At 46.1% G+C, this 23,962-nt stretch overlaps 1 protein-coding gene across 1 annotated transcript in view; it reads left to right on the forward strand.

The window, feature by feature from the left end:
* The window catches only part of HS3ST2 (heparan sulfate (glucosamine) 3-O-sulfotransferase 2), a gene marked incomplete at its 5' end in the record, with an annotated part of 118,529 nt that overhangs the window by 351 nt on the left and 94,216 nt on the right, over window positions 1–23,962 (forward strand). Inside the window, one exon of the mRNA XM_010837195.1 lies at window positions 1–213. This exon is cut by the window's left edge and continues 45 nt beyond it. Coding sequence (XP_010835497.1) covers window positions 1–213 — 213 coding nt within the window. The remainder of the gene's footprint in view (window positions 214–23,962) is intronic.

Here is a 23,962-nt window from a genome sequence, read left to right on the forward strand (position 1 = left end):
CGGCGCGCCCTCCCCTCGCCTCTCTGGGTCCAACCACTCCGCCTCGCCGAAGCTGGGTACCAAGCGGCTGCCCCAAGCCCTCATCGTGGGCGTGAAGAAGGGGGGCACCCGCGCCGTGCTGGAGTTTATCCGCGTGCACCCGGACGTGCGGGCCTTGGGCACCGAGCCCCACTTCTTCGACAGGAACTACGGCCGCGGGCTGGACTGGTACAGGTAAGGAGGGGTGCCCCACCGCGCGCGCCCGGGCTCCATCCGGCCCCGTCCCCTGGGCCACCTCCTGAGCCCTCGCACCCTTTTACTCGGCTGGCTATGTGGGTTCCGACTGACACTTGGGGGAACTCTAACCGAAGGATTTACCCGGAACTTCCCAGTGATGGTGTAGACCGGCTCCGGTTTCCTGAACCGCAAAGGGCAGTTGACTCTGGACTCGTCAGAAGGGAAGGGAGACCGCTGGCCTGACCTCCGGGCCAGTTTGGAGGGCTGGCTCGGTGTCTAGACGCTGGGGTAAAGCTGGGTGCCAGGGGAAGGGGCAGCCAGGACAGGAGCTGCCTGAATGCAGCCGTCTCCTGAGCCTGGCCTAATCTTTCCAGGCATCTTGACCGACCTGGGGAAGGGACAGTTCGAACAGCGCCCCCTTGCGGCAGGGTCCTGCGCTTGGGCGAGGTCCCCGGAGTTCAGGCCGAATGACAGGGAGGCCCCTGAGGTGTCGGCGGGAGAAAGGTCCCTTTGGAGCCTCGTTCTCAGCTCCAGGTATTTGCTGCTGGATCTGGTCTGAGACGCCCAGGCGCTCTGACCCTGAATTCATGTTTTCAAATAGTGCAAACGACCCTGGATGCGAGTCTTGGCTCTGCCACTTAGCTTGAGCAAATTTCTAAAAACTCACTGAGCCTTGATTTTCTGGTCCATCGCAACTAGCAGGAAAGGTCCCTGACCCTTTGGCCTCGCAAGGGCTTTCTAAGTGCTTGAAAGGTGTAACAGGGACACTTTGCACTGGGCGGTGTTTCTAAGCCAGCAGCCAGGATATAGAATTCGAAATACTGGTGGGCACCTCAGATGGAAGCTGTCTAGGTTCACAGAGGGCAGCCAGTCATAGCAGACGGTCCACTCCCCCACTGCACTGTCAGGGATGACAGTCACCCAGGCTGGTGATATCTGGGGAGAGCCTGAAGCTTCTGGATGGTAGCAGCCTCCACTATTAAATGCCTATCTACTTCCCAAGCCCTGTATGGTGTTCAGGTGTGGGGCTGGCCCATGTGTGAGCTGAGCAGGGCATCCCTGGGGGTGGTGTAATGTATGGGCTCCCCATAACACCTGGGTTACAGAATTCTCACCATTCACCTGACCCCTTGAAGACTTGCTAGAAATGTCTGCCTAGTAATGGAACTGGGTGGGTGGGTAACACGGTAGCTGACACAGTAGCTGAGGCCGTTCTTTAAGATAATTATGTTAAAGTAAACCCTTTGGGGGTAGAAAGTCATAACCATATTGGATAAAGGACAACTTCATTAGAAGGAGGACCCCACTGGCCTCACTTATGGAACCCTGGATTTGTAAGAATCGGAGCAACAGGGCCAACTTGTCCCCTTGGCCTGGGAGCCCTGGTCATGGTTTAAGGGGCCAGGGGTGGGACATGCCCAGTCCTCAGGAGGCAGACACACAGCCCATCTCCAGTGGCGAGCAGCAGGGGATGGCTGGCCTGTGGGTGGCCACAGCACTGTTATGTTGGCTCACTGGAATAGAGAGAGTGGCACAGAATGGCACGTCACTGCTTTCCAAGGTGTGACCCCCAGACATCCCGCCTGGAGGTACGAAGTACCCGAGGACAGCGTCAGAGCCAGACCCCAGAGTCGGAGAGGCAAACGCATCAAACAGCAGAGTGTGACGTGGGTCAGCCATGGCCACACTCTCTTGCACGGCAGGGTTTCCTGGATGGAAAATCTAAGGATCATTATGAAACCCTTTGCTAAAGTGAAGTGCCTCTTAAGTGCAAAATAGCACAATTCTGAGCACTGGCTTTTGCTGAGCCCTCCAGTAAACACCTATTCCTTGCACCCAGCCTCTGCACTCCCTCTCTTGTGCTCCACCACCAAACACCATACCTTCCTTCTCCAAGCCCGTGTCATTCAGGGATGGCTGCTTTTTATTTTTAACCTTGGCATGTGTGATTCTAAGCCAGCTTAGCTGTGAACCTTAGAGATGGGAGCCGTGCCTTTTTTTTTTATATAGCACATTTGGATTCTGCTAAAATTCTCAGCTGAGTCTTGGTAGGTTTTATTTAACATCAAGCATGCTGACAGCTTCTTCCACTTCTCTCTCTGCTCCCCCCACTTCCCAGGGTCTGTCTTACCATCCCTTTCCCCCTTTATATTTCTAAAAGAGCATTTAGCCCGCATGTCTGGTACTAACTGCCTCACTCCTGTCACCTCCCCAGGAAGGCTGGGAGCCTGCAGCTTCAGGAGGGGCTGTGTGATTTGTGCTTCTTGGGGCTGCAAATCCGCACCCCCAGAGTCCAGGGTTTCGGGTACGGATTGTCATTTCTGTATATAAAGTCATACTGCCCCATTTGGATGCTGTTTCTGTAATTTCCAGAACATTTCTCTATATGTGTCCTATGCTTTATTATCACTCGAGTAATATGCATTAATTGCAGAAATGGTGGAAATACCTGGTTTCTTTTAAAACTCACGTTCTCACTTTATTCCTGAAGTCCATGAGTTGGATGGCAGGTGATAAGATGCTTCTGTCTCTTCCCATTGCCTTTATCATTTCATGGATGGGAAAACTGCAACCTGAAAAGAGAACATCTAGAATGGGATCCAAAGCAAGCGGATGAAATTTGGGCCCAAAAGTCATCGGCATGCACTGTCCCACAAAGATTTATACATGTACACTGCGTATGTATGTGCACTTCCAGCCGAGTACTCTAACCACTGTTCTGCACAGCTTGCCACCAAAAAGCCAGCATCCACTAGGTAGACATGGCCAAAGAGCCCTTGTGCCTGTTGTGGGGGACCACGTTTTCCAAAGATGGAGTTGCAGAGTGGCAGGCAGTGGATCTCCTCAAAGCCCCTGGGGATAACTTCCGGGGTCTGGAGGCCCCAGTCAGACAGACAATGGAAAAATCAAAGGAGAGACTTCTTTCTGTGGGTAAGTGGAGATAAACCAGGAGCTGACAAACAGTGCCTGAAGACAGAATGATACAGCCAGAGAGATATCATCGGCCAGAGACTGGGAGACAGAATCTGCATTTTCTGACCCCCAGCCTGAACCCCGTCTTGGAACTAGCTGGGTTCCAGCCACCCTGGGAGAGGCCAGCATTCTGTGGCGGGATCCCGCCCCTGAGATGTTTTTCTGAGATCCCATCCCTGAAGCTTCCCTCCTCTTTGCACCTGGCCAGCTTCCCCCTCCCACTTGGCTCCTCCAGGTAGCAGCTGGGTGTGCTGGGTGAGGTCAACTAGCTGCTTGGACAGGGAGGTAGAGTGAGACCACACGGACAAGGGACCCAGGATAGGACCTGCTGTCAGAAGGCGGGAGATGGTCCCCTAAGCTGGGTGACTGGAAGCAGAGTCATCTTCCTGAATCTTGGCTTCCTCGTCATAGGATGATGCCTATTGTAACCATTATCATAGAAGGTGGTTTTGAAGAATGAATGGAACATTGTATATGAAAGTGTCCTGGAAAGTTCCCCGGTATATAAAGATAAGGCAGTAATGTTATCACTATCACCACTATTACTATGACTGTTTCACTACCAACACTCCTTTTACCATTGTCAGTACTATGAGTATTAAAACTATCAGCTTCTTTCCCTACCGCTATCACTACCTGGGACTGAGGAACTAATTGCCAGAAGAGTAGTTCCGTGAAAGACTAGGAAGGGTCCTGGCCCTAAGTTCGACTTTTAGCTCTGCTTTGCCCTTTTTCTCCTCCCTCTCTTCTTTCTCTCCTTCCTTCTGCATTGGTAAAAAGTCATTCCTCATTTCTGGGTATCAGTTTGCTCACCTTTAAAAAGAGAGTGATGTCTGACAATGTATATGAAAATGCGTCTCTCAATCTAAGATTATATTTGGGAATGCATCAAAGGTTGAGTGTAAGACAGAATTCACAAATATTCAGAGCCTTCATCTTTCATAAAGAGACATAAGCTGTGCATTGTCCAGTAGTTTTTACGGTCTTAGGGGAAGCCGAGTTTTGTGTAAAGTGTTCGTTTTGCTTGTTTTCAGTGATGGGGGTGGGAGAGGCAGTCTGAAGAGGAAGTGAATCTTCTCTAAATGCATTGAAATGCCAACAAGAGCAAGTTAATGTGTGATAATTGACTCTGTGCTCTGGTGTCAAAATTGTGATAGATGAGCCTGTTCTGTAAATTTTAGACTCCACAAGTCTGGTTATTTATTTGTTTAGCAGCAGTGGTGTTCTGGGGACCGTGTGAGGCAAAGAAGACAGGGCATTTGCCCTGGAGGCAACAGTTTAAGTGAAACAGAGAATTAAAAGCCCAGAGTAAGGTCTATCACCTTATCTAGCTGATTTTAATCAGGGAATCAAATTTCAGTAGCCAAGCCAAACTCCAGAAAGGCAAACTTTAAGAAGAAATAAAACCAAAGGCAGAAGGCAAGAGACGTAGTGAACGCGGGAGGCTTTACCACCTGAAACAGACTGATGGACACTGGGCACAGATGACCTGTGTTTGTCCAGTGTGTGCAGATGTGTGTGCATGCACAGTTCTCACGTGGGCACCCACATGCACAACTCCAATGTCTGTGCAGACACGTCTTCATAAGGGGTTTTCCTGCCTCGGTCCAGGAGGATGTCACACACGCTGATTAAATGAACCTGCTGAGTTCATAAATCCTTCGTCCGCCTTGTAGCTCTCTGTCAGCCTCGCTGCAGCCGGAGATATAGTAGTTAGTTCCAGCACATGTACAGCTCTTGTCAGGCACCGAGGGACATTCAGGTTGAGCAAACAGAACTGTCATCGCTCAAGGAGGCTTTTTGAAGAGCTGGCTTTGCATCCCCCTGGAGCTTGGAGGGACAGTGGAAGAGCTTGGGATGAAGACTGGGCTTTCCCCGTGGCCTTTGGTATGTGGCCAAAGGCCATGGGGGACAGGTCCTAGTGCTATTCTACTGGCACACTTTGTTAAGTCTGTTTTGGATATTAAAATATTACGTAGAGCCTAAGAAACACATTTTCTTTTTTCACCTTTTAACACCTCTGAAATTAGGATGAGTCTAATGATTGATGGGGTCTAGAGTCCATGAGATATGATGCTTCCATATTGGATGGAAACTCACTCTCCCAGAGGTGCCCTCTGCTCTGGTGTCCATTGGACTTTACAAAGGACCAGCAACTAGATGCCTGACCCAGAAGGGAGCCCCTGAGACCCTGCTTGTCTCTGCAGTCAGCAGGGGTGCCTTCTGATTGGTGAAGGATCTGTACCCACTTGATTTTTTTATTTTTAAAATATTTCTTTATTTATTTGGCTGTGCTGGGTCTTAGATGGGGCATGTTCGATCTTTGATCTTCACTGCAGCATGTGAACTCTTAACTGTGGCGTGTGCGATCTAGTTACCCGACCAGGAATTGAACCCATGCCCTTGGCAGTGAAAACATGGAGTCCTAACCACTGGACCGCCAGGGAATGCCTGAGCTGTAGTCATTTTAGATTTTTGATTGCTACCTATGCTCTCTTCTGCCTATCCTGAAATGAGGGAATGTGCAAGTTGATGGCCACCAGGAGAGAACAAGATGCTTTGGTGGGCATGTTCTTCACTGGCTGCTGTTCTGCCCAGATATTTGGAGTCACATCCCAGGAGTCCCTGAAGAGTCAGGGCAGGGTTGATGCTCAACAGGTGTGCTTGCCTATGTTCCATTGCATCTGGTGTGCAGGACAATAGAATACTTTTCTTCTCGGTTAGACCTCCACTGCCTTGCTCCTGAATGATTGGGTGACCGAGTGGGTGGGGTGGGGATGGAAGCACACAGCTCCCCATTGATCAGAATCCTCTGTGGGCTTGGAGTGGGGGCTGTTTCTATGAGTGAGGGCTCAGCAGTGGGGGTGGGAAGTTGGGGAGGTAGATAGGCTTGCTGGCAGTGAGTCAGGGTGGAGGGATCTGCAAGGTCATGCAGTCTACCTAAACCTCTGAGACTCTCTGCCCTGTGAGCTAATCCCAGGGTGGGTTAATCCATTTATTTGTCAGATGCCTACCATTTGCCGGAATCAGTGCCAAGCTGCTGTAGGCCAGCTCTGCTGCCACTTTGTTCTCTTAATGGGCTGCACTGATGGGCTGGAGGGCTTTGTAGTCTATGGGCAGCTTGATGAGGTGGGTAAAAGCCACCAGTGATGGAAATACCTTAGCATTTCAGAGGTAACTGCTGCCTGTCAAGCTACACAGCCGGGCTGTTGGTCCAGTGCTATCCTCACCCAGCTTCCTCAGAGGATAATGGTGCAGAGACGGGGCAAGGGATTACTACTGAGCGTGTGCTTCCAAAGATCGTGGGCTAGAGAGACCGGTTGGGTTACCTGAGGCTTGAGGATCACAGGATCTCCTGGACACAAGTCCATTGGGAGTGTCTTCCCAAGCTTTGAAATCAATGGCTCTAATCATGGTTCCTTCTCAGGGTCTGTGGTCACTAGCTCCCACAAGTCAAAAAACCAAGGTGTCCACTCTGGGTGAAGGCCCGAGGACCTCTCATTGACATCCTTGGAGGGATAGCATCAAGTCCACGCCCCCGTAGGGTAGCTTTTTCCAGGCTTCAGACATTTTTGTACCGCCTCATAGTTGCCCAAACCCGGCATGACCTCTATTATTTTCTTAATACTTTAAAGTTAGCACTTTAAAAAATTTTGATTTTTCATAAAAATCTGGGTTTATCTTCTGCCAGTGTGTACATTGTAGAATAGATAATATCTTCCTATAATACAGACTTCAAAAGTGACAGAGGATTTTCCCTAAAAACCATTCTCCTCCTTTGTACCCTATTTCCCCTTCCACGCAGTTCCTCCTCCCAGAAACAATCACCAGATCGGTTTTTGTGTATCCTTCAAGAGAAGTGCTTGCATTTGTAAACCTAACATCCATTATGCAAATATAATTGAAATACGTAGTTTTAAAACACAACTTTATTTGAAAACCACCTTAAATGGAAAGCCAGCATCACTTGCCACAATTAGGAAGTAATTGTAAAAATAAATAGATTGAAAACATAACAATGGTATTGAACTTTTTTTCATTTTTAAAAAAATTTATTTATTTTTAATTGAATTTTTGCTAGTAAAAGTGGCTAAAATGTTCCAAGCCTGCAGCATGCTTTATCTTTGTTCAAAAGAGAATGGGGATACTAAAAAGAGCAGTTAAAAAAATACTAATATCAATGTGAAACATTACTCCTTGATGTAATCAGAATGAATGAAAGTGAAGTGGACAAAATCATAAGTTCTCTCTCTTTGCGATTGAGTGACATTTAGTCGGTCTATGTAGTAACTAAAATTACTGAGATGGGGTATGCCCCGACATCATAGGAAACACTGCCAGAGTTTGCAGAAAATCCAGTGTAAGTTAAGTCCAGAGATGTTTCTAGCTTTCAGATTCCTTTGATGTGTTAATGATTGAAGAAGACAAGCCAAAGGAAAACTCAGAACAAATATGAGCATTCAGAAAAGTATTGCGGCTTGCAGTATTTACAAAGTAGCCTAGCCTTCAGAGGAACAGGATTCCCTGAATAAAGGGTATGCTGCTGCTGCTAAGTTGCTTCAGTCGTGTCTGACTCTGTGCGACCGCATAGACAGCAGCCCACCAGGCTCCACCATCACTGGGACTCTCCAGGCAAGAACACTGGAGTGGGTTGCCATTTCCTTCTCCAATGCAGGAAAGTGAAAAGTGAAGTTGCTCAATCATGTCTGACCCTTAGCGACCCCATGGACTGCAGCCTACCAGGATTCTCCGTCCATGGGATTTTCCAGGCAAGAGTACTGGAGTGGGGTGCCATTGCCTTCTCCGGAATAAAGGGCATAGCATGTATTAAAAAGAAAAAAACAATATCCCACCAGTTTACTACTGGTTTCATCACTGCCTTCGCTGGTGGAAAATCAGTGGTCTCCCCCATGAATATCATATCTCCATGGTGATTATGTACCTGCAGGCATCAGTGTTGCAAAAGTCAGAGATAAAGTTGTTTCCACTAGGGACTTGGCAATGTATGTGAAAGGGGTTCAGAGCTTTTTTTGTTTCTTCAATTTAGAGGCTCATGTGGAACAGGATGTCTTTTTGAAATCTCAGGATGCAAAGCTCCTTTTCTCTCCCTCTGTGACGCCTGATGTGAGACTTAAAAATAATGGTCGGGCAGGGTGTCACTCTTCCTTCTCAGATAGTTTGATCTCACTGAATAAAGAGGGGAAGACAATGCCGTGTCTTCCTGCATACTTTTTTAGCTGCATAAAAGGAGCTAGACTGGGGACAATTGTCCCTAGGACTTCCCATATGTTGTCAACAGAAGCCATTTAGAGGGTGTCTGTGATAGCAGGGCTCCCCAAGCTTGCCTTCAGATGGGCAGATAGTCATCGACTCTGACGAGGAGAGGGCTTCCTGCTCACTCAGGGTTTCCAGGTCCAGGTGCTCACTGCCTGGTGAAGGAATTCCAGATCCATCCTAAGGCTGGTGGACAAATGAGCTGGCATTGAAGCAGTGCCTCGTGGCACACAGAAAAGAGGGAAGGAGGGCAGCCCTGAGTACATGGATGAGAAGAACTTAAAATGGAAGTCAGAAGACATTTTCAGCACAGTGATTAAAAACTCAGGCTCTTGAATCAGAATGACTGAATTGGAATCTCGGTTCTACCACTGAGTAGGGTCCACTAACCAGTGGGTCTTCTGTGCCCTGGTTCTATCTCCATTTGGAACCAATCCTCTCATCTACTCATAGGGTTGCAGTGAGGTCTGAATGAGTGATATCATGTAAAAAAGTGCTCAGAAAATTTCTGACATGTGGAAGGGGTCCAAGTGTTGGCTCTCATTATTGGTCATTGGTTTTCTCATCATTCCTTCATCGAGCTGAGTACTAAGGACCCAGAGGTGGACAAAACTGGGCTCCTCCCAGTTTGATGGGTTATGAAATGTTCATGGAAAATTTTTACACAAGTCAGCTGATGATAGGAACCATAAGAGAGATGCAAGCAGAGCTATAATAGCATGGGAAGGAGATGAGATCCAGTTGGGGGAATTTTGGAAGGCTTTCTGGAGGAGATAGCATGTTATTTGGATCTCAGTGGGCAGATGGGATCTTTGCAGGGGGCAGGTAAAGGGGCTGGCCCTATAGAGATGCTGTTTCTAAATACAGTCACCCCAGGATTTTACCTCTGATTACAGTCAAATCAAAAAATAAAGTTTTTTTTTCAAATTACTTTAGTTCTATGTGCATTTATTGACTACCTACTATATACCAGGCTTCCCAGGTGGCGCTTGTATTAAAAAATCCACCTGCCAATGTAGGAGATGCAAGAGATGCAGGTTCCTTATCAGGGTCCAGAAGATGTCCTGGAGAAGGAAATGGCAACCCACTCCAGTATTCGTGCCCAGATGGAGGGGCCTGGCTGGCTGCAGTCCATGGGGTCACAAAGAGTCGGACATGACTGAGCGACACACACACACACACACACACACACACACCAGACACTGTGGTAAATCCTAGAAAAAAGGAAGAAAGAACTGTCCTTTAAAGAGTTCAAGGGGCAGAAAAATCCAATAGCAAGATGTGCTGGGAGAGAAAATGCTCTTGGCATGTGGTATCACTCAGAGTGGGTCAGAGACTTTCTGGGGAGCTGAGGCCTCAGCTTTAGGACGTTTGCATTGGCTTTCCTCCACCTGAATCACTCTCCCTCCAGAGCATCCTAGATCTGGCTGCTTCTCATCGTGCAGGTTCCAGCTCAAATGTCACTTATAAGACAGTAACGGCTTCCTTTGTTACCCAATCCTAGCTGACTTACCTTCCCCATCACCCTTTATCTCTTTTCCCCACTTTATTTACTTCTGACTTTGTATTGCAATCCGAAATGGTCTTGTTCCTTTTCCTTTTTACTAGCTATCTCCCCCACCAGACCCCAAACTCCAGGACAGCAGGAATCTTGTCTGTCTTGTACATGGCTGTGTGTCCCCAGAGTGGCACACAGTAGGTGCTCAATAAATAGTTGTTGAGTGACTATGTTTAGGAATGGGTGAGCCTGTTCCAAGGCCACAGACTGGCCCCGGCCCTTCGTTAGGCTTTTCACACGTGGGTCTTGGGAGGCTGGGTGAGCGAGTGCAGGATATGGTGCTGAGAACTCAGCCACCTCTTCAACACATATTTAGTGAGCATCTTCAGTGCCTGACACTGTTGCAGTTCCCAGGGAGGGAGTGGTGAAAAGAAAAAACCACAAAAATCCCTGCCCCGTGGTGCTTACTTTCTGTGGGGAAAAAGGGAGATGGTCAGTAAAGAAATAAGTGCACTGTCCATTCACATCTCTCCAAATGACCCAATTTTGTTCCTTTTTATGGCTGAGTAATATTCCATCATATATATATGTACCACATGAGAGTGTCATACAGAATGAAGTAAGACAGAAAGACAAATATCACATATTAACATGTGTATGCGGAATCTAGAAAAATGGTATCTTGATCTTATCTGCTGCTGCTGCTGCCAAGTCGCTTCAGTCGTGTCCGACTCTGTGCGACTCCATAGACGGTAGCCCACCAGGCTTCCCCATCCCTGGGATTCTCCAGGCAAGAACACTGGAGTGGGTTGCCATTTCCTTCTCCAATGCATGAAAGTGAAAAGTGAAAGTGAAGTCGTTCAGTCGTGTCTGACTCTTAGCGACCCCGTGGACTGCAGCCCACCAGGCTCCTCCGTCCATGGGATTTTCCAGGCAAGAGTACTGGAGTGGGGTGCCATCGCCTTCTCCGGACATAGTATCAATAGTGTATATGCGTCAGTCCCAGTCTCCCAGTTCTTCCCTCCCCCTTTCCCCCTTGGTGTCCATACATTTGAAACAGAGGTGGAAAACAAGTGTATGGACACCAAGGGGGAAAGGGGGAGGGAAGGACTGAAGACTGGGACGGACAGGTATACACTATTGATACTGTGTAGAAGATAGTAACAAATGACAGCTTACTGCAGAGCACGGGGAGTGTGAAAGTTGCTCAGTCCTGTCTGACTCTTTGCAACCCCATGGACTGTTATAGCCTGCCAAGATCCTCTGTCCATGGAATTCTCCAGGCCAGGGTACTGGAGTGTGTAGCCATTCCATTCTCCAGGGGATCTTCCCAACCCAGGGATCGAACCCAAGTCTCCTGCATTACAGGCAGATTCTTTACTGGAACTCTGTACTTAATGCACTGTGGTGACCTGAAAGGGAAGGCCAAAACGGAGGGGATGTATGTATGTGTATGGCTGATTCATTTTGCTGGAGGAGCCTGGTAGGCTGCAGACCATGGGGTCGCTAGGAGTTGGACACGACTGAGCGACTTCACTTTCACTTTTCACTTTCATGCATTGGAGAAGGAACTGGCAACCCACTCCAGTGTTCTTGCCTGGAGAATCCCAGGGACAGGGAAGCCTGGTGGGCTGCCGTCTCTGGGGTCACACAGAGTCGGACACGACTGAAGCAACTTAGCAGCAGCAGCAGCAGAAACATTGTAAAGCATCTATATTCCAATAAAAATTAATTAAAAAAATAAACACAAGCCTTCTTATCATTCATTAAACAAGCAAAAAAAATATCATTCATTAAGCAAAAGAAATAAGCAAATTGCATCTCTGTGTGATGGTGATAAGGGTTGTGGGATAATTCGAGGGGTGGAGGATGGCGAGTTCTCAGTGGCCAGGAGGGGACACTGCGGTTCGGGACAGGGAGGCTGGGAAAGGCCTCACTGAGAAGGTGATGTTGGAGCAAAGACCTGGAGGAGGTTAAGGGGCAAAGCACGTGTGATCTGAGCGAAGAGCACTCTTCGGCAGAGGCGCAAGAAATGAAGAGGCTCTGAGGACAGCAGGGAGCTGGTATGATTGAGGGAAATCTAGGGGCCAAGTGGCTGGACTGGCCACACCAGGAGGGGAGTGATGGGAAGTAAACTCAGAAGCGTGGCCAGGCCCCCATTTGGGGCCTTACAGGGTTTTGCATGAAATTTTTATTAATATGATATATGTATTACTTTTTTTTTAATATGCTGTGCCATGCAACAGTGAAAACTACGGGACCCAAATGTTCCCCCTCTCACTTTGAGAGCTGAATGAACTGGTATTCTCAGAGACTCAAAGATTGACCCCAGCTGCCCAGCCAAGGAGCAGAAGAACTGGGACTTTAGTTTGTTTCAAACAAAACTGACACCATAGTACAGATACATAAAGGGCTTCCCAGGTGGCACTCGTGGTAAAGAACCCGCCTGCCAATGCAAGAAATGTAAGAGACGTGGTTTCGATCCCTGGGTCAGAAAGGTCTGCTGGAGGAGGAAATGGCAACTATTCTTGCCTGGAGAAATCCATGGACAGAGGAGCCTGGCAGGCTACAGTCTATAGGGTCACAAAGAGTCAGATATGACTGAAGTGACTTAGCACACAAACACACATAGATATATAAACACAATTTTTCAGTCCTGCATTCTTTGTCTAACATTCCATCATTAAGATGTTCCCACACCATTAAATGTTTCCAGACCTTGATTTCAGCATCTGGGTCTCATTCTGTCATGTGGTCCCATGGAGGGTTTACACATTCCCCTCTTGTTGGACTTTTAGTTGCTGATCCCCCATTTTTTCCTATTTATTAATAAGTAATGCTGCATTGCCTAGGTCTCTGATTCTTTCTTTAGCACAGAGTTCTAGAAGTGAAATTACTAGGTCCAAGTGAAGAACTTTTTTAAAGGCTGGAGATATGTACTGCCAAAATGCTCTCCAAAACATTGCAAGAATTTTGGCTTCTACCCCGAGCAAATGAGGAGATATATTGGAGGGTTTGGAGTGAAGGAGTCTTATGATCTGACTTACATCTTGAAAAGATCTCTTGGGCTGTTTAGCAGAGGCTTTTGCGGTGGTAACGGTGGAGCTGTGCGATATGGACAGGTGCTGGGTATCTTCTGAAGGTGCAGTTGCAGGTTTTGCTGATGGATTCATGGCGTCTAGGTGTGAGAGAGGAGTCAGGGAAGATGGTAGTGTGATGATGGTGGTGGTGATGACACCTCTTAAGGGTTTGCTGTCTTTCAGACCCTTACAATTGACAGCATGCTGATGTCTGAATCTAACGCACTTCCCAGTACAGCTCCTGGCTTGACAAGTCAGATATCTACCTGTAGGTGTCCCTGAGCTAAGCAAAGAAAGGAATGCCATGTTCTACTGTAGCTTGGAGGCTGCAGGATCACCCCCAAATTGGTGAGAGGTGGCAGTCCCTCTTTCTAGAGGTCTTGGAAGCCCTATTTATAAATGCAGTGTTCTTAGGTAACCTCTTGAGTGTTTTGAAGATTGAACTAGCTTTGTTCCAACCCAGAAAAGGCACGTGTCACTTAGTGTGGGTATCACCCAGCTTCTCATTCTTGTTCCAGCCTCATCAACATGCCTGGCAAGGGAGCTGCCTTGATGGCGTTGCTCGATTTAGGGGGCTTCTGTGTGATTTCTTTCAAACAGTACTGAACACTGTAATGCCTTCCCACAAGATAATCAGGATCTGTATCTCCCCAACTTCCCCAAAGCTGCTGGAGCATGGGGAAATGTTCTCTGCCTTGGCAACCTCTATGCAGTGTGTTTCTGCTTTGATGGTTTTAATGAAGATATGAAATCATCTAACAGCTTTCATTTGCCTCAAGTGAGATGGCTTAAAGTGGAGGTAGCATTTCCCAGGATCAATCCCCATTTTTAGAAGTGGTTGGTTAAACTCTCTGCAGTTTATGGCCACTTCTGGCTGAAACAGTGTGGGATCTGAATTATTAATTCTGTGAAAAATGAGTTAAGTCATTGCAAAGCTCCGTGGTGGCAAAATTCCCACTTTAAGGCCTCTTTAAGTTTATTTTTTCTAGCAAGAAGACCTCTGTTAACCAGAGATTCTTGGTCATCTTGGCCAAATCTCTGTCTGGCAGTCATTTTGCCAGGAGGTAAAGGACTTGACTTAATTCAGTTGTTCTTTGCTGCCAAGGATAATAGGCTTCCAAGGTGGCTCAGTGGTAAAGAATCTGCCTGCCAGTGCAAGAGATCCAGGTTCTATCCATGGGCAGGAAAGATCTCCTGGAGTAGGAAATGACAACCTACTCCAGTATTCTTGCCTGGAAAGTCCTATGGACAGAGGAACCGACATGCTACAGTCCATGGGATTGCAAAGAGTCAGAGACAACTGAGCGTATGTGTGGAACAGTGGGGGAGGACATTTGTCCAGTTAATGCATCCCAGAAGACTTTTTGCCATCCCAATATTGCCAGATCTTCAAGGTTTTTTCTTTTTTGAAAAAAAAAAAAAAAACTTGAAATAAAGCATTTTTTTTTAAAAATGCGAGGGACTTCTCTAGTGGTCCAGTGGTTAAGAATCCACCTTGCAATGTGGGGGACATGGGTTCAACCCCTGGTTGAAGAACTGGGATCCCACATGCTGAGCAGCAACTAAGCCCATGTGCTGCAACTACTGGAGTGTTCACGCCAATGCTAGGGTCTGTGCCCCAAACGAAAGACCCCACATGATGCAATGAAGATCTGATGCAGGCAAATAAATAAATATTTTAAAAGATACCTCTAACCTATTATGAATAGTGATATTCGTTTTTTAAAAATGTGAACTCTCAATTTATAATTGTGTCTTACTGATTCGGAACTTTTATTGAACCCTTGAGGAACAAAGAGAACACATTTGTGGGCTGGATGCTACCCAAAAGCTGTCCTCTTGCCATCCTGGCAGGGTGGGCCTTAGAGGCAGGCTGTACCACTTTGCAATCTTTCTTCAGCCATGGATGAGCTATGGGGTTAGCTGCTACCTTCTTGAGCTTTGGTTTCCCCCTATAAGATGAGGATGTCAAGCATTCCGACCTGCTGTGTTGTTGCCATGATTCACTGTCATGTGTCATACTGTTGAGGGTCCCCCTTCCTGGATTGTGCTTGGAGGAGGTATGACCATCAATAAGCCAATGGGCGTGACTGGAAGACAAAACGCATAATGTGGACCTTTGTCAAGGTGAGGAAAGCTGGAGTCTTACCTGTTGGGCCAATGGGGAGGAGAAGAATCTGGAGCCAGGATTACCCAAGGTTGGAGAAACCCATTTGGTTGTAGAACTAACCCCCAGGGAGGGAGCCACAACCCCCACTGCTTCTTTTCTTTAAATATTTTTTAAAGTTGCAAGTTAAGTATTTTTAAAATTTATTTATCTTGGTTGCTTGTCATTACTGTGCACAGTCTTTCTCTAGTTGTGGCAAGCGGGGGCTACTCTCTCTAGCTGTGGTGCAAGGGTTTCTCATCGTGGTGGCTTCTTTTGATGAGCTTAGTTGCTCCAAGGCATGTGGGATCTTCCCAGACTAGGGATCGAACCATGTCCACTGCCTTGACAATCGGTTTCGCATCCGCTGAACCACCAGGGAAGTCCCCCCACTGCTTCTTATTGTCATTCTTGTACACACCCACAGAACCCCGGAGGATTTTGAGTCTGTGATGTTGTCACTGCTCCAGACTGTTTCTTCAGGGGATAGACATTTTCTGCAGCTGGGTCACTGTCCCCAGATCACGGTGCCATACTCAGAACAGCTCAGACCTCTCTATTCCACTACACACTTCTTTTGGCTTTTAGGTACCTGGATAGGACGGAGATGCTGAGATCCATGTTTTGGAGATGACCTAGCTTGCGCAGGAGGTGAGTACCTCTAAGACTGGGTGGTTTGGTCCAGGTAGAAGCCCAACCTGGAGAGTGAGGTCTTGGTTTCGGGGAGAGGCTAATGGACGGGCAGGGGTGGACCGTAAAGATCAGCCTAGAAGGACTGCTCTCCGGCCTTGCTCAGTCGCCGGCACCTGTAGAATAACAGGAGAACACTGGGACGCTGGTGCAGAGGAGGCTGGAGGGAGATGAGTATGATGGAGAAGAGAATGTAGCCACCCTTCAGAAGGATGAATTGCATCATCTCTGACACAATTCCCTTTAAAGCCAAGCAGAGCTTTGATGTGGAGGGAACTCCATTGGAATTGGTTGTATGATCAGTATTGACAGCCTGTGCATATGAACCATTGATGGCATAGCTGTGTAATCAATCATCTAGGTTTGTCCTGCCTCTGGAGTGATCTGTCAGTGAGCCTCTCCAATCATAGAGTCAGAAAAGTTTTGTCTAAAATCTGGTATGTTGTTTCCCATCTTCAGTCATGTAGGTGCCATATACAAATACTTTTATATCCTTTCAGTTCAGTTCATTTCAGTTCAGTCGCTCAGTCATGTCCAACTCTTATATCCTTTATATGGTGTTAAAGTCCACTCATAATTTTTGCTTAACCATTTACTTAAATATGACACTTTGTATCTCTATCTTAAATGAGAATCATCACTTGCCAGAAACAGAAAGTGGTCATAAAAACCAATGCAGTAAAAGCCAAACAATGCAAATAGATTCCAGCCAGATTCTATTGCCTGTGCCACGTTCTGCCTGTGGCAGCCTCTTTTTTTTCTGTTAGAGAGAGAGATCAAAACCTATTCAGGAGGTGTTAACAACATGTTAGCACCTAAAACTTTTTCCATGTTGTAATCAGAAGATTTTGAATAGAATGAAAAAGGAAAGATGATTATTTTGTAGTGAGGTGATTAGGTGGCATTTAAAGTCATGTCTATGTGCTGCCAAAACATTTTTTAGCCACTAGTGCTACATACCTCACACTCTGGGAAATGCTGCCCTACCCACCTGGATCCCTCTGGCTTTGAAGTCACTGTATTACTTTATCATACTTGGTTGTCATGGTCCATCAACAGCTCTGGAGGGGCTGGCTGACATTACAAAGTCTGGGTGGTTGAAAAGCTGTGATTTCAATTTAAATTGCAAATTGATGGGGCATCATGGGAAAAGCAAATGCAGAGTGAAGAACTGAAGGAAAAGATCCAGCTATGCAGTATTTTTAGATCTTTTTCTCTGGACCAATTTTGTATCATTTTTTTTTCCCCCCTCTGGACTCTGGGTTTGATAAGGCCAATTACCTGAGGGCTACCCAACGTTTCTTTACAATTCCAATCTAAATCACCTATGTAAATCCTTTTATTGTTCTTAAAAAAAAAAAAAGCTGTGACTTGAATAAAGCCCAAAGGCATTATGCCAATTGAAAGAAAGGTTACATACTGTATGATTCCATCTATATGACTCTTTTAAACAGATGAAACTAAAATGCTGGAGAACAAATCAGTGTTTGCCAGGGTTTAGGACAGGGGGAGAGTGTGACTATAAAGAAGGAGAGAAGGGACTTGCACAGGTCCAGGGAATGGAACCCTTCTGTGTCCTGATGTGGTGGTTGTCATGTAAATCAATACATGTGTTGAAATCCATAGAGCTCAGCACTGATAGAAGGTATACTTTACTGTGTAATATTTTTAAAAATAAAATTTGTTTTTGTATGATGTTATTTTCTATTAATTAATTTTTTAAGTTGGAGGATAATTGCTTTACAATGTTGGTTCTGTTGTACAACAACATGAATCAGTCATAATTATATGTATATCCTCTCCCCCTTGAGCCTGCCTCCCACTCCCACCCCTGTATCCCACCCCCTAGGTCATCACAGAGTGCCAAGCTGGGCTCCTTGTGTCATACAGAAGTTTCCCACTGGCTATCTATTTTCCACATGATAATGTATATATGTCAGTGCCACTTTGTCAATTCGTCCCCCCCTCTCCTTTCCTCACTGTGTCCATGAGTCCGTTCTCTATATACCTTCATCTCTATTCCTGCCTTGCAAATAGGTTCATCGGTACCCTTTTGCTAGATTCTTCACATATATGTTATTATATGATATCTTTTTTCTCTTTCTGACTTACTTCATTCTAGTTTTATCTGCCTCAGTTCAACTGTTTCACATTTGTTCCTTTTTATAGCTGGGTAATGTCGTCTATGTGTACCAGAGCTTCTTTATCCATTGATCTGTCTAGGGACCAAACCCATGCCGCCTGCACTGGGAGCATGAAAGACAAAATTTAAAAATAAAACTTTATTTTTAAAATATCCATGATTGTAGAACTTAGCTACTAGAGGACATCCTTTAGCCCTGGTCCCTAATTATCAAAGAGAACCTGCTGCCATGTGTTTGGGAGCCTAACTTCCATCTTTGTTATGAGTTAGAATCAAGAAAGTGGGTAGCCTTTCAATCTTCCTCATCCCGCACCCACACTTCTGAATGATGCCGGAGGCTGACACAAAGGTTCGGAAGTTTCCACTGTGGTCTGGAGCCTTGGTGGCCAACACAGAGGTGCGACCAGGCTTCTACCTAAAGGTCTGAGGTCAGGACATGGAGGAGGTAGCAGTGGCAAATGCATCGCATAATTAGAGTACCTGTTGGTGGATCAGAAGGTCTGGCTGACATCCTGGGAAGAGTTGGAGGGGCATATAGGATGGAGAAAAATGGATCACAAGCCACAAAGGAAGAGGTGACCAAAAAAAACAGTTCACAATCTGCCAACAGCAGGTCTGACCTGAGCACCAGACAGCCTGAGGATGGAGCCAGAAGCAACCCCTGCTCCCCACTCCCTCCACCCCAGCCAAGGTGGCAGGGACAAAAAGCTCCCAAAGCACCTTCTCCCACCAGAGCACCCCCAGAACTGGAAAGAGCACCTGCCGTGGACTGAAGATGTCCCCAGCTCCCTCTTCTCAGTACCTGGGGAAGAAGCCATGCTTCCCAGAGGCCCCACAAGACTTCTCTCCCCAGCCACAGATGGGCCTCCAGTCGTGTTCTCTCTTAACATGGCATCTGAAAGTGCACACAGAGATTATGTGTAGAAAAGAGAGAAGCCATTAAATCCTGGCTGAGCCCACCCCAGCATCCTTTCACAAACCCCAGTTTTCCCTTGTTAGTTTGAACGGGGGTCTTTTCATTAGGTGAGGAGGACACTGCTTGGGCAGTTATGCTGAAGCCACCTGGGCTGGAGGGAAAAATGTGAGTGTTACCAGCCTGTGAATTCTAGAAAGTGTGAATTGAATTCATGGAAGTAGCTGCAATAACTCAGGAACCTGTGAGCTGGAGAGGGTGGTCGCAAGGTGGGGCGTGGCCAGCAAGTAAACTGATGCAGTGATGGGGGCGCGATAGAGATGGGTGGTTTGTACATGAATCACGGTGGAGCAGGGGGCGTGTGCATCAGACGTGTCTGAGGTATTCACCCCTCCAGCATCTCTTACTCTGTGCTGGCCCCTGAGGAAAAGATGATTTGTGTTTCCTAGCCTTACCATTAGGGCTTCCCTGGTGGCTCAGAGGTTAAAGCGTCTGCTGGGAATGCGGTAACAATATATAGCCTTGATATCAGTTCAGTTCAGTTCAGTCGCTCAGTCATGTCCGACTCTTTTCGACCCCATGAATCATAGCACGTCAGGCCTCCCTGTCCATCACCAACTCCCGGAGTTCACTCAAACTCGTCCATCGAGTTGGTGATGCCATCCAGCCATCTCATCCTCTGTTGTCCCCTTCTCCTTCTGCTCCCAATCCCTCCCAGCATCAGAGTCTTTTCCAGTGAGTCAACTCTTCCCATGAGGTGGCCAAAGTACTGGAGTTTCAGCTTTAGCATCATTCCTTCCAAAGAAATCCCAGGGCTGATCTCTTTCAGAATGGACTGGTTGGATCTCCTTGCAGTCCAAGGGACTCTCAAGAGTCTTCTCCAACACCACAGTTCAAAAGCTGTGTAAAAATATGGGTAAGATCTAATTTTTTCTAGAAACTAAAGGCCAAATGTGGCTTAGATGGAAAAGAAGCCGCCTGCAATGGGGGAGACCTGGGTTGGAACCCTGGGTTGGGAAGATCCCCTGGAGAAGGAAATGGCAACCCACTCCATTATCCCATGGTTATTGGCCTGTTTGGATGTTTCCGTGGTCAGCTCTGGATATTCATATTAACCAGTTTCAAATACGATGATGATCGTAGCACACATGAAGATATCCGACATCTGTTAGTTTCCATTGTCCACACATATAAGTCCTTTTATTTTTGCTGATTGTAATTCATCTGTAAGTAAATAAGCAAACAAAGATACATCCCCATGTAGAATTCAGCATAGCAGATAAAGAAAGAAAAATGAAACTAATAAGCAAAGTTCTCAAGCTATATTATTATTCAGTTAAAAAATATCAAGGTGAAAACCATATATTATCTTTCGTGTAAAAGGAAGAGAGGAATAATATATATTCAAATTTTATTATTTATGCATAAATAAATCCTGAAAGAATACACTGAAGCTAATAACAGGAGTTTCCTGGGGGTGAAATTAGGCAGATGGGGACAGAGGGAGGGGAGAGACTTTTCACTATACATCTTTTGTTTTTATTTTCTGAGCTATGTGAATACATTCATTGAAAAATTAAAATAAAAGTTGTACATTGTGGAAAACTTAGGAAACCGGTAAAATAATTAAGAAGTCACCTAAAATTGTACTGCTGGTTATAGCTACTATTAGAATTTTGCCTTTTACCACATTTACCAATTGCTTTAACAATTTGACATGAGGATCTTTCCATGACAATACGTGTGGATTCATAGAATCATTTAAAATGCTTATATGAATAAAAATAAATGCTTATATAGCATTTAGCTGTATAAATATGCCATTGTTTATTAACCAAATCTATTGATGGACATTTAGATTGTCCCCACATTTTAGTATTTAATAATAAAGAAGGTAGGAGCAAAAATTGGTTAATCTTTCCCCCCTCAGGATAAACCTTTGCAGAGGAATTTGGGGTTTGAAAATAAGCTTGCTTAATAAAGGGAAAGCTTTTCATACAAGTTGCCAACTTTGCTCTACCCTTATTACAGTACAGGTGAGGCATTTATACTCCACTAGCAGAGTCTAAAAGGGCTTTTCCCCACAATCTTGTCAACCCTGTTAACAATCTATTTGATCTTTGTCAGATGAAAGCAATCTCCTTTTAATTTGAAAACTTTGATATCTATTTTAAAATGCTTACTATAGATTTGTATATACTTGCTCAATTATTTTGTTAATTGTTTTTTGTTGGATTTCTTTTTTTTTTTTTTTTCTTTTTAAAAGAGGATGCAAGTGACTGATGATGCTTACTCTGGGTTGATCATACCTGTCGTGTCATATTATTTCAGATATGTTTTTGGTGGGGGAATAGAATCTGGCCAGCTTCTATATTTTCATCTAGTTTGATAATCATCTCAAAAAAATTTTTTTATTTTATTGAAGTGTAGTTGATTTACAATGTTCTGTTAATTTCTGCTGTATAGCAAAGAGATTTATTTATCCATGCTGCTGTGCTGTGCTTAGTCGCTCAGTTGTGTCCGACTCTTTGAGGCCCCACGGGCTATAGCCCACCAGGCTCCTCTGTCCATTGGGTTCTAGGATTCTCCAGATGAGGATATTGGAGTGGGTTGCCATGCCTCCTCCAGGGGAGCTTCCCGACCCAGGGGTCAAACCCATGTCTCCTGCAGCTCCTGAATTGCAGGCAGATTCTTTTACCACTGAGCTACTGGGGAAGCCCCTCAGTTACACATATATACATTCTTTTTCATATTCTTTTCCATTATGGTTTATCACAGAATATATATCACAGGTCCCTGCGCTATATAGTAGGACTTTGTTTATCCATTCTATACATAATGGTTTGCATCTGCTCATCCCAAACACGTGGTCCATTCCTGCCCCCTCCGTCTCCCGCCTTGGCATCTACAAGTCTGTTCCCTGTGTCTGTGACTCTGTTTCTGTTAAGTAAGTAAATTCATTTGTGTCGTGATTTAGATTCCGCATATAGGTGGTAGCATGTGGTCGTCTTTCTCTGACTGACTTCACTCAGTGTGACAGTCTCTAGATCCATCCGTGTTGCTGCAGATGGCATTGTTTCGCTCTTTTTGATGGCCGAGCAGTGTTCCATTATTCGTGTGTGCCGAGTCTTTATCCGCTCCTCTGCTGATGAGTATCCAGGTTGTTCCCTTTTCACTATTGTGAATAGTGCTGCTATGAACATAGGGGTGCATGTACATTTCTGAATTATTGTTTTCTTCAGATACATACCCAGAAGTGGAATTGCTAGATTACATGACAGCTCTGTTTTTAGTTTTTTGAGGAAACTCTGTTCTATTTTCCATAGCGGCTGCACTAATTTACGTTCCCACCAACAATGAAGGAGGGCTCCGTTTTTAAAATCATCTCTCAGTAAGAAAGTTTACTTTTTCACGTGTGTTCTGATTATTGATCTATCTGGATTTTACTGTCATTTATTTTGTTCATTTTCAATTTCTTTTTTCCTCCCTCTACCGACTCTCTGCTATTTGAATTACTGGCACTTTCTTTATTCCTCCTTTTCTTCCCTCCACTGGGCTGGAAGTTATACAAGCTAATTCTGTGTTTAATAGTTAGCTTTATATCTGACCAAACAAAGCCTTAACAAAGAATAATTTAGAATGCCATGACTCCCACCTTCCCTGCCCCGACTGGTCATGTTACGATTCCCTTGTATTTTTCTGCACTTACTTTCGTGGTTTTAATGTTTGTCAAAGTCATAGGTCAGCCTCGTCTAAACACTTAAATGATCTCACAAGGCTCCGCACGAAAACAGCAGCCCACTGCCTGACTCCCCACATTCTGGTCTCCACTTCGTGGAGGCGCCTGACGTTGATTCCTTTGAGGCCCTCTCTTTGTCCCTCTGTGTTACTAAATACTACATTTCGATTGCTGTGTCTTGTACATCACAACACGATAACCTTGGGAGTTACAACTGCACCTGTAAATTACTCAGGCAAATGAAGAATTTCAAGACTGTAATTGTGCAATATGTAGAAAATAATGATAATGTGTACACTCAGAAACCAGTCAGATATAGCCAAAGCCCTACTCCACAGCAACCAAGCTTCTTTTTTTAAAATTTATTTTTTAATTGCAGGGAAAATTGCTTTACAATGTTGTGTTGGTTTCTGGCACACAACAAAGCGAATCAGTCATAATTATATACATGTCTTGAGCCTCCCTCTGCTGACCCCCACCCACCCACCCCACTGGTCACAGAGCACCAGGCCGGGCTGTCTGTGCTGTATATAGTCACTCCCCACCAGCTTTCTATTTTACACATGATTATCACCTCCTCCGCGAAGCCTCGTGACCCAAAGCTACTTCCGGGTCCAACACTAAGTCGACCCCCAAGCGGGAGGGAGCGACGAGGGCGGTCCCGCGAGGCTCCTGAGTGGCGGACGTAAGGGATGAGGTGGGGCCAACGACGGCGTGCCGCTTCCTGATTGGTAGGCCTCTGGACCCGCCCAGAGAGGAGGGCAAGGCCCTGTTAAAAGATCTCAGCTCCGAGGATCGAGGTCAGAGGCTTGAGTCTAAGGCATAGAGTGTATCATGTTGAAGATGAGCGGGTGGCAGCGACAGAGCCAAAATCAAAGCCGGAACCTGAGGAGAGAGGCGAGTACTGATTCCCCATCTACCTTTTACCCTCCCATCCTCTCGAACACGAATTGGCCCCTTAAAGTTAGGGCATCCGCTCTTATGGGTGTAGCCCCACCCTCTCCGCAAAGAAGAGAAGTGAGTGTCCCGGGGAGGGATGAGGAAAATCCTTTATTCGAAAGTAGTGCTTACGAGAAAGACACCCCGTCCTTCAAACGACCGCACCATCCTACCCCTGCCCGGAGCACAGTCCCTGATCTGTGCTGTTAGGCGACCGGGCTCCAGCGAGGAAGATTTATTCTCGCGTTGCTGACCCTAGGCCTCTTTGTTAGGCCTGTCCGGTGGGAGGCGGGGCAACAGGACACACCCCCGAAAAGCCTGGTGACCCAGTGGTTCGGGCCGCTACCGCCG

The sequence above is a fragment of the Bison bison genome, unplaced genomic scaffold (assembly GCF_000754665.1).
Source record: "Bison bison bison isolate TAMUID 2011002044 unplaced genomic scaffold, Bison_UMD1.0 scf7180017864072, whole genome shotgun sequence".
NCBI lineage: Eukaryota > Metazoa > Chordata > Mammalia > Artiodactyla > Bovidae > Bison > Bison bison.